Here is a 16,244-nt window from a genome sequence, read left to right as displayed (position 1 = left end):
CACAATATATCAATATATCATGATATGTGAAATAAGGATGGAGCTATGTAGAGGCATTGGCTGGCTTCACAGTTTTCCCCACATTGGGATTTTTGCATAGTGTGCATGCGCACACGAGCACACACACACACAAAAATCATGCTTTGCGATATATTGCCGGGTCAAAAATTATGAAGCCAATATCACGACATGGACTTCTAACCAGTTTTGGGCGATATATTGATATATTGTCCAGCGCTACATTATGGTTGGACCAAGTCCAGTGTGTACATGGAACAGCTTCCTAACATAAATATATATATGTGGAACAGAGAAGTGATGTGTGCATGCATTTCTTTGTCTGTGCAAACTAGCTTCCTTTAATTGATATTGAAGGGAGAGATTTGCCAATTGGGTTATTGAGCTAAATCTGATCATATAGTCTGCATTGTATAATTCTGAGTGCATGGCTTAGCCACCCCCCATTGCTCTCTTTGCCTCTCTGTGTGCCAAAGGGTAAGCCAGACAGAATGCCCTGCTAAGCTATCAAGGTCGGATGACAGCCTTGTCTGACGCTATCAGTCTGACGCACTGATAGCGTCAAGCCCCCACTCAAGGCTGCTGGAGGACGCTACCGGGGTAGCATGAGTCAGCATGTGTTTATGCACAGGACCGGACACAGGAAGATCCTTATATGCACTTGTGACCCCCTTGCGTGCGCACATTTACAGAGGAGGGGGAAAGGAGCCCAAGAAGTGTATAAGAAGCTTTGCAATTTGTGTTTCTTTACTCTTGTCGTGGGGCTGACCACCAAGAGTCTCTTATTAATAAGAAATTAAATTCTTTCTCTGAATTCAACCCCCCGGTGTCATTATTGACTGTCTCTGTCCTGCCTGGGCGCAACTTAAAGGACCCTTAGTAGCTGATAAGGCTACAATATTGCAGTTTCTCCCTGTGAATATCAGATCATATACAGCAACGTTGAACATAGGTTTGGGTATTTTCTCTTTTGCATAGGTTGAAAAAAAAACTTTTTATAAAAAAAATTCTCTCTCATTTGCAGCGCAAGGCTATTATTGTGCTTGGTTTTGTAACCGCCTTTCTGCTCCTGATCATTGCCCGCCTTACAAACGAAGTCAGCTTTCCTGTGATATTCAGCTGCTTTGGACAAGCAAGTACCAAGTGGATGCCATTTTATACACAACGACAACCTTTGAGGACACACTATGGATATATGAATGTGAGAACCCAAGAGGTAAGTATTCACATTAAAGCCTCTTTAATGTAAATAATTTATTGTATTATCAGCAAAAACTAATGATTCATATAATTTAGAATAGTCCATATTTTGTCTTGTCCAGCAGAAAGTGACAATAGCCACATATTTTAAAAACACAAGTATTTAATTGGTTAACCCTTCTCGCAGAGAGCTAGATATCTACGCTTAATGGTGTTTATTCCTTAGTAAAAGTGTGTTTAGGACTGAAGCCTTAGCTATTTATACTGGGCACGGAAGCAAATAGCAAAGTAACTTCTGATAGCTTCCAACAGCAAAATAACTGTTTGTCTTCCTGAAGGCCCAAGGGGTATATCATATGGAGCATGGCATCTTTCTTTTTAACAAATACAACCTTATCATAACAAAATATAATTAATATAATTAAATGTTCCCGTTCATATTTAGTATAAATTAATTTCAGAGAAAACATGTCATTGTTAACTTTGATTAAAGCTGTGAATGATACAATGCTGTTGCTATGGTATCTTGGAGCTGTAGCTATAGCAACAGTTGTAAGAAAAGTTTTATGTAAAAAAAAAAAAAGGAGTATGAAATCCCCACTGCAGAATCTTCCCCCTGATGATGAAATCCAGTGTGCTTCTAACACTGTGTATATAGGAAATACTAGCACAAGCTAGCATAAATTTTAAGGCAATCATTCCCAATAAGTTGCCCTCCAGATGTGTTGGAATCCAACTCACAACAACTCCAGCCAGGTGATTTCCCAGGGTTCATAAACAGTAGCATCCATGAATACAGGGGAGCTTTTCCTGGGAAGATAGCTGGCTTTGAATACGGTACATAGAGGGTGACAAGGGCAGAGGCAGAGCTGGAACATTTGTGCAAGCTCACGCCTTCTCGTTTGTTCAGTTATGCCCCAACATCAGCACCTGAACAGGGCTTATGCTACAAATGAAAATTGCTCTAAATGACAATTACATTCCCCCCCCAGTGTCCTTATTTCTGGCAGCTTTCACTTCTGTGTACATATTTACAGTGGTTGTGTTTTAAATTGTACTATTATTTCTAGAATTATCTTTCCCCTATGCCAGTATTGGGAAACCTGTGACAATCCAATGCTATGATGGGAGTTGTAGTACAGCAACATTTGGAAGGCTACTGGTTCCTTGCTCCTGCTCTGTCAGCAACCATTTATGACAGCAGTCAGACTCTCAGAATAAAACCTTGTGGGTGTTCAAGGTTAGCCACTCACCCAGCTTTGACGTAAAATGTTGTGCTCGTTCAATGAATCCAGGAAATACCCTCATGATTTGTGATATTCTTATAACTAGGTCAAGATCAATGGCTAGCAAGGGGATTGAGACTGTATTTTATACATACACATTGTTGTTGTTGTTGTTGTTTAGTTGTTTAGTCATGTCCAACTCTTCATGACCCCATGGACCAGAGCACGCCAGGCACTCCTGTCTTGCACTGCCTCCCGCAGTTTGGTCAAACCCATGTTCGTAGCTTCAAGAACATACACATTACACTATCCAATATGGATGATAACATGCCACATTTGTAATGGTTCTCTGAGGCTGCATGGAGCACTGTCACTGTTTAGCCAAAGAGTTGAGGGATATGAACATTTTAGGAGTGCCCGTTCTCTCCATTTTAGCTCTTCACTAAAGCTGCACAATATGACCAAGGCAAAACAACATCAAACCTATGGTTATGTAAAATACACTCAACAAACACACAATACATAACTGGCTGTGCTCTTACATAAATAAAATATATTATTCCCTATATCATATCAAATAACTTATAGAGTTCAACGGAAATAACTCATCTACTGGGTCTTCTGCTTACTCCATTGAACTTTATGAGTTATTTCCGTTAAACTCTATAAGTTATTTGATATGATATAGTAAATAATATATTTTATTTATGTAAGAGCACAGCCTGTTACGTCTTGTGTGTTTGTTCAGTATGACCAAGGGGCAGGATTAGGCCCAGTAGGGGAGTAGATAATTAGGAAAATTGCTTCTTCCAGTTTCACCCCTGAACTCGTCTTAACAACTACTTTGTTTGAAAAGCAGAGAGGATAATTATCATTTTGCCCCATTACCATTACAATGATGCAGAAATGGAGACAGAACTGGTTTGTGGGCATCTGGTTGGCTATTCTGGAAAGCAGGATAGTGGACAAGATGGGTATACTGGTCTGATCCAGCAGGACTCTGTTTATGTACTTACAGATTTTTTCCCCCATTTTTGCTTTTAATTCTGCTCACATAGCTACAACATTGGATTGGTTAAGAGAGTGCATGATGAGGATGTGATATGAGAACTCTTGAGCCACCAATTAAGCTGTTGCAATGGTGAGAGGCAGCCAGGAGCCATGCAAGGTTGCTGTACTCATAGCTTCCACCAGCTATGCCAGTTATTAGTATAAGGGACAGCATTTGTGGATTGGTATGTAGACTCTAGCATCTTTCATCATCAACAACAACATCTCTAATTCAGAGATGCCTAATAAATAATTGTGGAACACTTAGTACTTGTCTGGAGATCATACATCTTCCATAAGATATATGTAGCACTTAAGAAGGTAAAATGTAGCGGCTCACCAAGGTGGTGATAGATCGACTATAGCACAGTGAATCAATGTTTCCGTATTTTCTAACCATTTGGTAATTTTCACTCCAGGTTAAAAAACGCTTATGTCAGCAGAATGGTTTCATAATTTCACTGGAAGTTTAGAAATATAGCCAGTTGAAGTTATGATGACTTCCATTGGTACAAGTTTGGAGGTTCAAAAGAAGAGGAAATAGGGTGCATGCTATTGGTTGTGGCACCAAATGTGCACTTCTTGTGTGTATAATGGATATGGATATTGTGCACATATATGTTCACTCTAATTGCTGTAATTTTCTCATGTCCAAAAATCTGTACCGTACTTTGTACAAGCAGTGGCATGAATGCACATAAGGCTACATTCTTACTGTGTGGTGTTTATTTCCAGCAATGTGAACTGGCTCTAAGGAATTATTCATCCTGGGTTGCCCTTTGTGCAACTTTTGCAGTGACTGAGAATGTCAGAAGCACTTCCATATTGTCTGATGTGCCAGATGACACAGTAGGTTCTTCTAGGATTTTTATAGCATTATGTTTCTTCAGAGAGCACACAAAGAAAGGGAAATACCACTTCTAGCCCTTTCTTCGTGATTCAGGGGGACTTGAAAGAGGGGAGCAAAATGTTTAGAACTTTTTGATTCAGAGAGTGGAAAGGAAAATTTATTTCCACTTCCTTAAAGGAAGCATAGATGTTTTTATGTTCTTTTATCTAACTTTCCTGTGTATTATCTTCAACCATTTGATTCTCTTTAGTTCCCTCTAGTTCGTTTGGTTTTTCTCGTTTCTCATTTTCCTTGCATTTCTTCTCCTTTTTCTGTTCTATACTGGCTGGCTTCCATTATCCTAGCATCCAGTTTAAATTTATTTTGGTAGCTTATAAAGGTCTCCATGTTCTGTCTCCTCCTTATCTTTCTCTTCACTTATCTCTTTATACTCTACTTCCTCTTATTTTATGCTATAGTGGTACTTTAAAGGTAAAGGTAAAGGGACCCCTGACCATTAGGTCCAGTCGTGACCGACTCTGGGGTTGCACGCTCATCTCGCATTATTGGCCAAGGGAGCCGGCGTACATCTTCCAGGTCATGTGGCCAGCATGACAAAGCCGCTTCTGGCGAACTCTTGTCAAACCCTAAATCTCGTATGTTGTTTCTACACTGCACCTTTTTGTGTTTTGCTGTTACTTATCTCTGAAATATCCTGCTCCTGCTATTAGGACATCTTCATAATTTTGGGGTTTTTAATGGTGGTTGAAGTCACAGGTGCTTCCCCTTTTCTTTATAGTTAACTCTCCTTGAATTTACTTCACTTTGCTTTCAACCCTTCCCTATATCTCCATGAATTTTAGCTTCTGTCTGGGATCTGTCTACAGTTTTATTTATGATGCAGCACAGTATTTGGAACAACAATTAACATTATTATTTTTATTAATTACAAATGAATTGCTGGATAGATTGCACTTAGCTTGCAGTGCAAACCAACAGATGTCCAATCAGAAGTAAGTTCCATTGAATTCAGTGTGATTTAATTTCAGTTATGCATGTAGAGCAGTCTTTCCCAATCTAGTGCTCTCCAAATGTTTTGGCCTATGGCTTCCATTACCCCAGCCATCACGGGAAGGAATTATGGGAGTTCTAGTCCAAAATATGTGAAGAGCACCAGGTTGGTGGTGGCTGGTATATATGATTTTCAGTTTTAGGGTATAATCCTCAACCCATTCATTTGGGAATAAGTCATACTGCACTAACTTCAGAGCCAACATACACAGGGTTATGAAGTGCGCTTCCATGTTATAGACAGGAAGAAGCGATATGAAATCAAACTGGACTGGAATATCAGAAAGTTAAGAGATCAAGATAAGATTGCATCAAGATTAGGAGAGAGGGCAGTGGAATTTTGATGTGCCTGAGCTAGATGGGCCTTTGGCCTCATCCAGCAGAGCTCCTCATGTGCTCTTAAATATTGTTCTTCATGGAGTCTCTCCACTTGTCGTTCATGCTAACTCCACCCAACATCCCAACACACTCCCCTGTCAAACATTCCTCCACTTACTCTTCTGTTACAATGCTCTTGAAAGTAGGTTTTAAGAAAATGTCTAAGCTGTTTCTATATAAAATGTAGAGTTTGTATAGATTAGATTTATGTCATCTGGAAGCACAGACTCTCCACTGTCCCTATTTTCCAGGGACGTCCCTGATTTAGAGAAGTCGTCCTAGTTTCTGATTTGATCCCAGAATGTCCCACTTTTCCTTAGGATGTCTCTATTTTCATCAGAGAAATGTTGGAGGGTATGGAAGCACTTGCCCCTTATTAAACACACAGACCCTTTTCTGCTAGGAGATTATGCGCTGTGTAGAAAAGCTGTCCATGGGAAGAACATAGCTGCCAAGTTTTCCCTTTTCTTGCGAGGAAGCCTATTCAGCATAAGGGAAAATCCCTTAAAAAAAGGGATAACTTGGCAGCTATGGGGAAGAAGCATAAGTAGCCTAGTTACAAATTATCTTGCTCCCTATAAGAGAGATGGAAGGTAGCTGGAGTTTGTACTGGCATTTTAAGCTTCCAAAGTAATCTGAATTATTAATGTTATTTATTTATGTAAATTTGATTCCTGCTTTAGCTTTGAAGGCCTGTGATAGTTAATACGTTTTCCAAATAGATGGAACACATGAAAATAAAATAAAAATAAAATATGTTAGGGCAGCTATCGTTATCCCTTGAGCCACACTTCTTTTGTTCACTGTACTGGTTTTCTGGCATGGAATTAATATAGTGACTGTTTTACCCTTTCTGCCCTTAAAATAAACACATCTCTCTCAACATTACAGAGATGAAAGATGCAAGTGAGCATTTCATGCCAAAGGAGCTGAATGGCTATCCTACAGAGGTCTAGATTGCTCTGCACCCTAGTCTGTGGCCTTTCGTGCTCCAAATCTTGTGTTCTCTGAGCCCTAGATGCCTGTTCACTTTCAAGGGCTTCTGCTTCCCTCATTCCTTTAGCACACAGCCCCAGTTGGTACCTAGCTTTTGCTGCAGGCCACTTTTACAGGATGTCAGGTGGAAGAGGGGCACGTCCATTCTTCACCTCCTTGCCCTTCCACAATGCTTGCCAATAAAAGCGGCACCACTTGCTATCTTCATTGCCCAAATACAGTGGAGTGAGAGGCATCTGGTAGGGTGTGAAATTGGACTGTATCCTGGCAACTTTTACACCATTGATTTGTTTGGGGGTAGCCACCTGAGTTGAAAGTAGTGCCTAACTTTCATGCTTTGCTATTACTGCTGCCCTGCATGAAGACAGTAAAGAGGGGGCAGGTGCACAAACTAGGAGTGTCATTTCTGAAGGGCTGCTCCGAATGCATTTTGCTCCCTGAGGTGATGGCCAAGATGGCGCCCTCACCATTCAAAATACAGGAAACTGTCTGAAATGGCAATGGATGCATCCATTGGCCCTGCACGAAATGAGTGTGCGCAACAGAAGAATCATCTGCAGTGGTGTGAAAGGATTCTAGAGTGTGTCTTAGTTTCATGTCCCACCCTCCTGGCACCCCTTCTACTTCACCTCATTGAGACAGAGAGATTGAGAAATGGCAGGCACTGGAAAGCACATTTGAGAGGCTAGATGTGTTCTCCACCCCCACCCACTAAAACGGTAAGTACATAATAAGAGCTGTGCTGGCTCAGACCATCCAGCATCTCATCCAGCATCTTATTTTGCACAGTGGCCAACAAGGTGGTTCCATGAAGACCATGATGTATGCAGCATTAAAGCAGTATCTCTGTTTTGCAGCTTCTTAGTACAGTGACATACCTCGGGTTAAGACATAGCTGCCAAGTTATCCCTTTTTTTAAGGGATTTTCCCTTATGCTGAATAGGCTTCCTCGCGAGAAAAGGGAAAACTTGGCAGCTATGGTTAAGAACTTAATTCGTTCTGGAGGTCTGTTATTAACCTGAAACTGTTCTTAACCTGAGGTACCACTTTAGCTAATGGGGCCTCCCACTGCCGCCGTAACGCGGCGGCGCAATTTCTGTTCTCATCCTGAAGCAAAGTTCTTAACCCGAGGTACTATTTCTGGGTTAGTGGAGTCTGTAACCTGAAGCGTCTGTAACCTGAGTTACCACTGTACCTTTTTTTCAGTGGCGTACTATGTTAGAAACTGAAAGTTGCCTATAACCATCATGTCAAACCTTGGAACAGAACAATGTTCTTCAACGTTGGGTCCCTAAGTGATATTGGACTACATCTCCCATCACACCTGACTATTAGCCAAACTGGCTGGGAATGATGGGAGCTGTAGTCCAACAACATCTAGGGACCATATCTGAATCCAGAGATCAAGCTTTATTCAACAGAAATGTAGTGGCCTGTTTTACATGTAACGCAAGGTGAATTCTTTGGAAGAACCCCATCCCCCACCCAACAGCTGTGTAAGTGAGAAGGGCAGGCTCTTTAGACATTTCATTAAATCAATAATAAACATGAGCTTCGCTGGCGATTATAGAAAGCTGGCTGAATAATAATACCTGAAACATTTTGCTGACATCAATCACTCCCTATCTTATAAAAAAATTATCCCTGTTGCTCTTTAAGAACTCTCACACATTTTTACTGAAGTGGAAAATCATCTTTCATAATTTATTATCTTTCATAATTTAACCTCCCATCCCTAAGGCATCTCTGGTTTGCGTTGTTCTCCCGTCACATTTCTTTATCTTCAGAAATCTCCATATTACTATAATTGAGACAGAAGCATACATTGTACAACATTCCACTAAGTGTAGTCCTGTGATTGCTTCATGAGTTGTGTAGATTGTGGGGTGGGGAGGTGGGGGTGGGGAGAAAGAGCAAAGCTTGCAGCATGTTGAATAGCGAGTCTTAATAAATAACCCTGGAGATGTTTAATTTAAGAGTAAATTAGTCTGTCAAGCTCAGTGGAGTTCAAACTGCTCTGCAGTAAGCTTGAAGCTTACCCATCAAGTAGTAAACCCCATACAGTGTAATTGCATCTGTTTTGAGAATGAACGGCAATAAGAGGTGAGTACAGGACCGTAATAATAATAAAAATGCAACTATTGCCCTATAAAAGAATTTAAGGGAACAAGGAACAAAAACTCCACATGATTCTTCTGAGGCAATTGTTAAATGTTAGCATTTTGACATTTTGGACCTGTTTTCTTCATCTTGTTTAGAGCAGTGTTTCCCAACCAGTGTGCCTCCAGATGTTTTGGGACTACAACTCCCATCATTCCTGACCACTGGTCATGCTAGCTAGGGATGATGGGAGTTGTAGTCCCAAAACATCTGGAGGCACACTGGTTGGGAAACACTGGTTTAGAGGACTAATGTGCATGGTTTATGTAATGTAATGGGAGAATGTAAAGAGGGAGAAGTTCAGTTACAAAAAAATGGAATTCTTGTTAATCTGCTAAAAGGTCTCTTGCAATCTCAAGCTAGGAATTGGCTAAAGATAGAGCATTGTGGAATCTCTCATTCACAAACTGGTAAAAAGATTCCCCTGAAATAGATTTTAAAGGCCTCTTGAATGTAAGATAACAAAATAATAATAATAATAATAATAATAATAATAATAATAAGGTTCATGAACATTCTGTGATCAGCACAGTCAAGGCATTTACACTGGAATCTTACTAGATATAATTATCATCATCATCTTACAGATATTTGTTCAATGCCTTGTTGTCTCATGCCTATTTCAGTGTACAAGAAACATTCCAAGATTATTGCACATCTGCTCCACATTGCCAGGCTTCCGTAAATTCATATATGTTCCAGGACAGAGAAAGCACTGGTCTAATTAGCATCATTGATGAGTCGTTCACTTCATCCTGACATCATGGTAGTGTCGGTGGCGATGATGATGATGTGGTGCCTTGTATCATTAAATTCTGATTTGCAGTTACTGCTTGTTTGACAGATAGGGGCAGAGCTTAGTCAGGAAAGAGTTCCTCTTAAATGAAGAGGAAACATCACTCTCTAGCTGTGGAGGATGCTGATACTGGAAAATTAGTATGGAGGGAAAGTGACAAAACAAAACAAAGGCATTTTAAGCCATATTCCCAGCAGTAGGTAAAAATAATGTTGTGGCACATTCAAAATGATGGTTCTTCACTGCCTGGCAGAACACGAGCTAAATTTTGTGATCAGTAGAATTGGAGTACTTGTGGTGTGCAGTTTGTCGATTATCATCTGGGAACTAGCATCACAGTTCTCCTTCAGATTGCTGTTAAATGCTTTGCACCCATGCCAGTTAAGTGTTAGTTATTCTCTTCTTTTGTTTCCTGGGGAAGGAATGGCCTTGCACAAGGTCATTCTGCTTAGGGAATGCATTTTCTCAATACAATCCTGAGAATAATTCAAGGGCTATAATATAAAAAGCCTTCAGAATTCCCAAGTTCTGCCTGAGTTAAGAGAAAGTCAGCATGTTCCCTTGAGGTACATGTCTGCTCTCTCTCTCGAGTCTTGCACAACTACAGTGGTGCTTCCCACATACAATACTGCTCCCTTTAGCCGTGCAGTACTGTGCCATTTGCCAGCTGGCCACGAGGAGGCAAAACATTTGGATGTTGGGTGCATGGCATTGTGGTTTATAAACCTGTGTCATGCCCCCATTGACTGCTTTTGGTGGAGGGTGGGACAGGAAGTCCTTCCTACTAATTGGAAGGTGAAGTTGTGCCATTAATTTACAAGGTCCTTGGGTCCAGGATACGTCAAGCACCGCCCGATCCCTTGTATCTCTGCTTGGTCATTGAGGTCATGGGAGGAGTCACTGGTCCCCAATGACTTGGATTCACAGCTGTTCTCCACCATAAGCCATGTGTTCAGTATTGTGGGCCAAATTTTGTGGAACTCCTTTCCAGTTGAAGTCACACAGGTCCCTCCCTGGGTACCTTCCGGAACTTGCCAAAACCTTTTTTTGTATTCCAGCAGGCTTTTTAATTGAATTCTGATTTATTTAGTTAACTCATTTTAGCCTTATTGTATTGGATCTCCTGTACACCACAAATAAGCTACAGTTCTGGAGACTGCTTTCCGAAAGGCTTTCCCACCTGCTATTCGGCATTATTGCCAATCATTTTATTATTCATTATTAAATCTCTCTCTCTCTCTCTCTCTCTCTCTCTCTCTCTCTCTCTCTCTCTCTCTCTCTCTCTCTCATACACACACACACACACACACACACACACACACACACACACTGTATTAGAATTTTTCCATAAAAAAAACAACAACTTAGAACTTTCAGAGATTGGCAGCATATCTCAACACATCACAAATACAACCTTACAAAATATCAGAACAGAACTTCGGAAATGAAAATCAACAACAAATATAAAAACCCGCATTCAAAGCAACACAGTGAGCTGTAAAACCATATCCTTTTAAACACCTGAGTATGTTACAAGTAAAAATTTGGCACAAAATTGCAGTAAAAATCACACATGTTAAAGCATTGCAAGTAGCTAAACAAAAATCACTAAAGATGAAGCTGCACCGACACTTCCCTTGGCACTAACATTTCCCAAGCACATCCTCAGCACATTCTTCCACTTGCAAACCTCATTCTCATCCACTCCCAGCAATCATACCCATAACACAGTTAATCACCAGGCAAACAGCGTTAAACATAATTTACAACCAGCTTACTCACCTACTTCGATACAAAGAGCAGCATAGCTACCCACTCCCTGTCTCCCACCCAGGTAGGACCCTTACTCTATAATGGTTGAGTCTCTCACATTGAGTGGTATTAAGCAACTTTATAACTACAAGAAATGTACAACCCAGACTCTCGCCCTGGACAGAAAAACCACAATTCTGTTTATCAATCAATAATACATCACTCCCTTTCTCCTCACTGCCCTCACCCTTGTAGTGACTGCAAAGGGAGACCATTGCCTTTGGTGTCTTTTCACTGGAGTTGCCAACCCTAGAGGCAACCCTAGGGGCGTTGACCCAGTGGAGGCAGCTCACCCCACTACAGCAGTGTTCTCTAGTCTGTACACTGGGATACAAGTTAGTGAGCTGCAGCTGTTTACATTCTCCTACTCTGGAATCAGCCCAACTTAGCATCAGTGCCCTGGCTGGCAGGGCAACCAGGAACAGAGTGAGCAATGAGATGAAATGGCCTCTCTCCTGTTCCGTTGCTCCTTAATTCAAAGCAGGTCAGCATCAAGAACAAATCTGAGAGTAGGGGTTAGGAACTGCAAAAAAATAAAAACAAAAAAACCTTTGACATCATAAGAGGGGACCTACAGAAACAGTAAGAAGCATGTTTCTAAAACTTGGACTGTCCTTGAAATGCCACAGTAAAGCCTTATGACATCATGGAGACACAATGGAGGGATCCCCCCCCCAATCAAACAATTCTTTTAATGATAAATTTGAGGGTTCCACAACACTCTTTTCAGGGCCCCAGAGATGGTTCTTGGGATGCAAGTTAGCCATCTGTGATCTATGTAATGAAAAATACTATACTTTCTTGTTTTCTTGTCTCTTATTGATTTTTGTACTTAAAGACTTTCTGGCAAGGTCTATTTTTTATCATCATAAAGACATTTGCAATCTCTGCTGCTGGGTTGGTTTGGCAGGCTTGCTCACTTCAGGTGTTAGTAGGCAATTATTATTGTGCAGAATATTATAAGAGAGGAGGAGGCCCCTGGCATTCACATGTTTAGTGTGTTGGGAATGTTCTTTTAAAGTGTGACTGTTGTACAAGTTTTGCTTTTCAGTGTGGGATATGACTTCCCTGCCTCAGATTTGCTGCTGCTTCCTTAATTTCAACCTGCATCTCATAGTTTTTGAAATAGCATCTGGTATGTGCCAGTTTGACAACAGCAGCCTTCTGGGTCTGTCTTGGAAGGTCTTTGTTTAGGCTGAATACATTTGGACCCTGACCAAGAGCGAATTAAGAGAAGCTACTTGAGCTGTGTGTGAGTTCTTAAGCAGCTGCAGCAGAGATGAGCAAGGGGAACTGAAACTGGTCTTCTTCCTCCCCACAACTTATTTTCATGCAACTCCTGTTAATGGGATCAGAAATCATGTGTGCAACACCTGTTTTCAATTTCCCATCCAACTTGGGATGTGGGCATGGAAGCTAGATTAGGACATTGGGCATCATCAGTTGCATGTCCTATTTCTATGTCAGTTAATATTTTCATGCACCTTAATCTTGTAATTATGCATGTTTCAGTTTAGGTAGCAAGATGAGAGGACATTCATTTGAATTATGGTCACATTTGTTACTGCACATGTGGTCTTTGAAATTCACTATTTATCTCCTGATTATTCAAGATAATCAGTAATATTAATGTAGATCCTCAAGTGCTATTTGATGCTCAGTTTAATTTTAAACCTCAAAATAATCTTGGCGTGAGCTTTGATCCTTGTATAATAGCTTCCTGAAGGCTTACTCTATGTCACTTTCAGTGGAATTTTAATCTGAGAAGGTATACTGGAAGCTATCTAGAAATTCAAGCTGTCTTGTAAAGGTGTATTTGATCTGAACACATCTGAAGGCTATTGAATGGCTTTATTATGAAACTTACTAATACCGTATTATTTTACTATTAAATCTTCTTTTACTGTTAAGATGAATGCTTAAGAAAAAAAGATTATCTTTCTATGACAGGTAGCATTTGCTACTTATTTCATTATGCAAGGTAGTAGCAATGTTCAGTTAGCTAATGCCAGTTAAAAAGATGCCCGTCTATCAACCATTCTAAACCTATGTGCTTTGCAAAGGGTCTGCAACATCCATTAATGACACATAACAGATATTTCTGTCACCCAACTGCATTTTCTCCATTTTTGATAAATTAGAATTAATTTTTTATTTTGCATACTTGCATGCCTATTTATCACATATATTTACAAACCTATTTTAGTTAGTTGACAAAATAATCAAAACAATAGGCTCATTTGCACATTACATATGTGACAGGGCTCATAACAATTCATGCAGCCTCCACAAATAGAAAGTGTCTCTACTCAATAGAGAGGGCACTTATCTTGATGTCCTGGTGCAGAGGAAGCAGTGGTGGCAGCTCTGCAGTGTTTTAGTGTCAAACAACTTGTTTTTGTAATATAGAAGATAATTGGATTTAAGCACAATGAACACATTTTTGCATGCCTGCCATGGCAACCAAATAAGTTGAATTTTTGGTTTAGACTTTTACGTCGCCCTTCCCTCTTCAGCTTACCTTCTTTGATTTTTCCATTTTTACAGTGCTCAAAATAGCAATGGAATGAGCAATTTAAATTAAATAAGCCATGCTCAGGGAAACAAAATACTCAGCAACATTTTGGCTTAGGATCGGCAATACGTAGGACATGGTGGACAAAAGTAATTAGTAGCTCAGCAGTGCTGGCTCCATGATTTGTGGGGTGGGGGCTGAGGTTGGCATACTCAGTGTGGCTTACCAAGATAGAAGAAGTGGGACATTGGAACAACGCTTAGGCTGCATCTTATTTTCTGAGATAATATAGGGTTGCCAGACTTAATAGTGGACAGGACTTCTGTGCCTTTAATTGCCCTGCTCTCTTTTTGAGTCTGGAAACCTTAAAGAGAAACCAGCAGACCAATTGTTTAATTTCCAAGCAAAGGGTCTGCTGGTTTCTCTTTAAGGTTTCCAGACTCAAAAGAGAGCAGGGCAATTAAAGGCACAGAAGTCTTGTCCACTATTGAGTCTGGCAACCCTAGAGATAAATTGTGGAAATGGTAGTGTTTATTAGAGTAGTAGATGAATATTGTATGCAGTTGAGGCTTGTGAATGGGAAGCATGAATGGAGTGTGTGTGTCTGGGTGTGTGAATGGAATGTGCATGTGGTGTATGTGGACCACTGCACGTATTGAGTCAGACCATCTGTGCATGTAGTTCATTATTGTTTACACCGATTGGCAGTAGCTCTCCTGGTGCTCAGATTGAATAGGGGACTCCTGCATGCATCTACAGCCCCATCTCCTTAAAAAATGGGAGGAAGGTCAGGCTGGTTGCATGGTTGTGTGTATATCATGTTTGAGCAATGCATGAGTGGATGAATGGGGCAGAATCTAGTTGGTGCCCTTGCATTCATGGAAGAGCATTTGACCCAAAGGATGCCTCTGTTCATGGAAGAATATTGGAAGGGATGTTTGCTAATCCTGACCCCCACCCACTTCCTACTAATTGGCTCTGGTACATATGGGGTAGGGGTGGGAAGTGTCCCAGAACAGGGTATATAGCGGCATGGGGAAGGTGGTTGTCAGCGAACAAAAGAATTAGCTTTGAGAGCCAGTGCAGTATAGCAGAGTATGGACTAAGACCTAGGAAACTAGGGTTCTAATCTCCACTTGGTCATGAAGCTCACTGGGTGACCTTGGACCAATTGCTGCCCCTCAGCTTAACCTCTACCTCACAGTGTTGTGAGAGGAGGGAGAAGAACCATCTACACCACCTTCAGCTCCTTGGAGAAAGGGCAGCATATAAATGTACTAGACAAATAAATAAATAGCTAGGCAAAATTGAGCCATTAGTGGAAGCATCAGCTGGATCCAAAAACCTTTCCTTGAGCACAGTGGGATTCCACTCAAGACTATTGTTATATTTATTTATCAGTAGTTCGCCTTTTCCCCTGACATGGACTCAGGGATTAGAAAAGATGAGTATGTGTGTAGATAAGAAAGGATCTAAATATGATAGTTCAAATAAAAATGCATCCATGTATTTTCTTAGGTGTAAATAGATTTGAATACTCAGAAAGCCAAATGAATACGAACACAAGTTCTGCACGTTGCCCTGTGTGCAGTGATTCAAATATCTAGACCTCAGTGGATAAGATATTTACAACACTATTGCTCATGTTCAGAAACATGAGCAGCTGTGCTGCAAACAGAAAAACACACATCTCGCGTAAGACAAGCAGGCCGAAAATTATGTGCTGGCAGTTAGCATTTTTAGTTGTACACACTGCTATGCAAAGCTGAAAGGAAATATCACTCTTCTAGGATTAATACATTCTGCCGCATAAATGGAGAAAATAGCCTGTCAGCAGAGCAGGGTTTTGCTGATTGTAAATATGTTTTTGCTATTGCCCCTTCAGTGTAGATGCAAAATAACAACAATCAATAAACGGAAGCTTTCCTAGCCAAACTAATTATATTTCTCTGGCAGCATGGGTGGCCACTTTAATTCCCTTGAGTAGCCAAATGGATCCATTTTCTAGAAGAGAAAGAGGGAAATACAATGATCTTTGGAATCTCCTATATTACATTTCTTAGACACGCATATATCTTGGGCAACATCTGTAGCACACAGCGCCTGTCAGCCTCAAATCTCCCCTCCTATTCACGTGTCTATATGGAAATTAGGTAGCTAAATCATTTGAGAGAGTATCACAGAAATGTGAAT

The 16,244-nt window shown here is 40.6% G+C and overlaps 1 protein-coding gene across 2 annotated transcripts in view; it reads left to right on the top strand.

Moving 5' to 3' along the window:
- The window catches only part of ST6GALNAC3 (ST6 N-acetylgalactosaminide alpha-2,6-sialyltransferase 3), a 244,089-nt gene that overhangs the window by 103,091 nt on the left and 124,754 nt on the right, over positions 1–16,244 (top strand). Inside the window, exon 2 of one of the 2 annotated variants that reach the window (XM_035121514.3) lies at positions 1,043–1,234. The exons of the other annotated variant lie outside the window; for it this stretch is intronic. Coding sequence (XP_034977405.3) covers positions 1,043–1,234 — 192 coding nt within the window. The remainder of the gene's footprint in view (positions 1–1,042; positions 1,235–16,244) is intronic. 2 annotated transcript variants of the gene reach the window in all.

This window comes from Zootoca vivipara, chromosome 7, assembly GCF_965207765.1.
Source record: "Zootoca vivipara chromosome 7, rZooViv2.hap1.1, whole genome shotgun sequence".
NCBI classification, from domain to species: domain Eukaryota; kingdom Metazoa; phylum Chordata; class Lepidosauria; order Squamata; family Lacertidae; genus Zootoca; species Zootoca vivipara.
The sequence above is the reverse complement of the archived record's forward strand: the minus strand, read 5'-3'. Positions and strand labels throughout refer to the sequence as shown.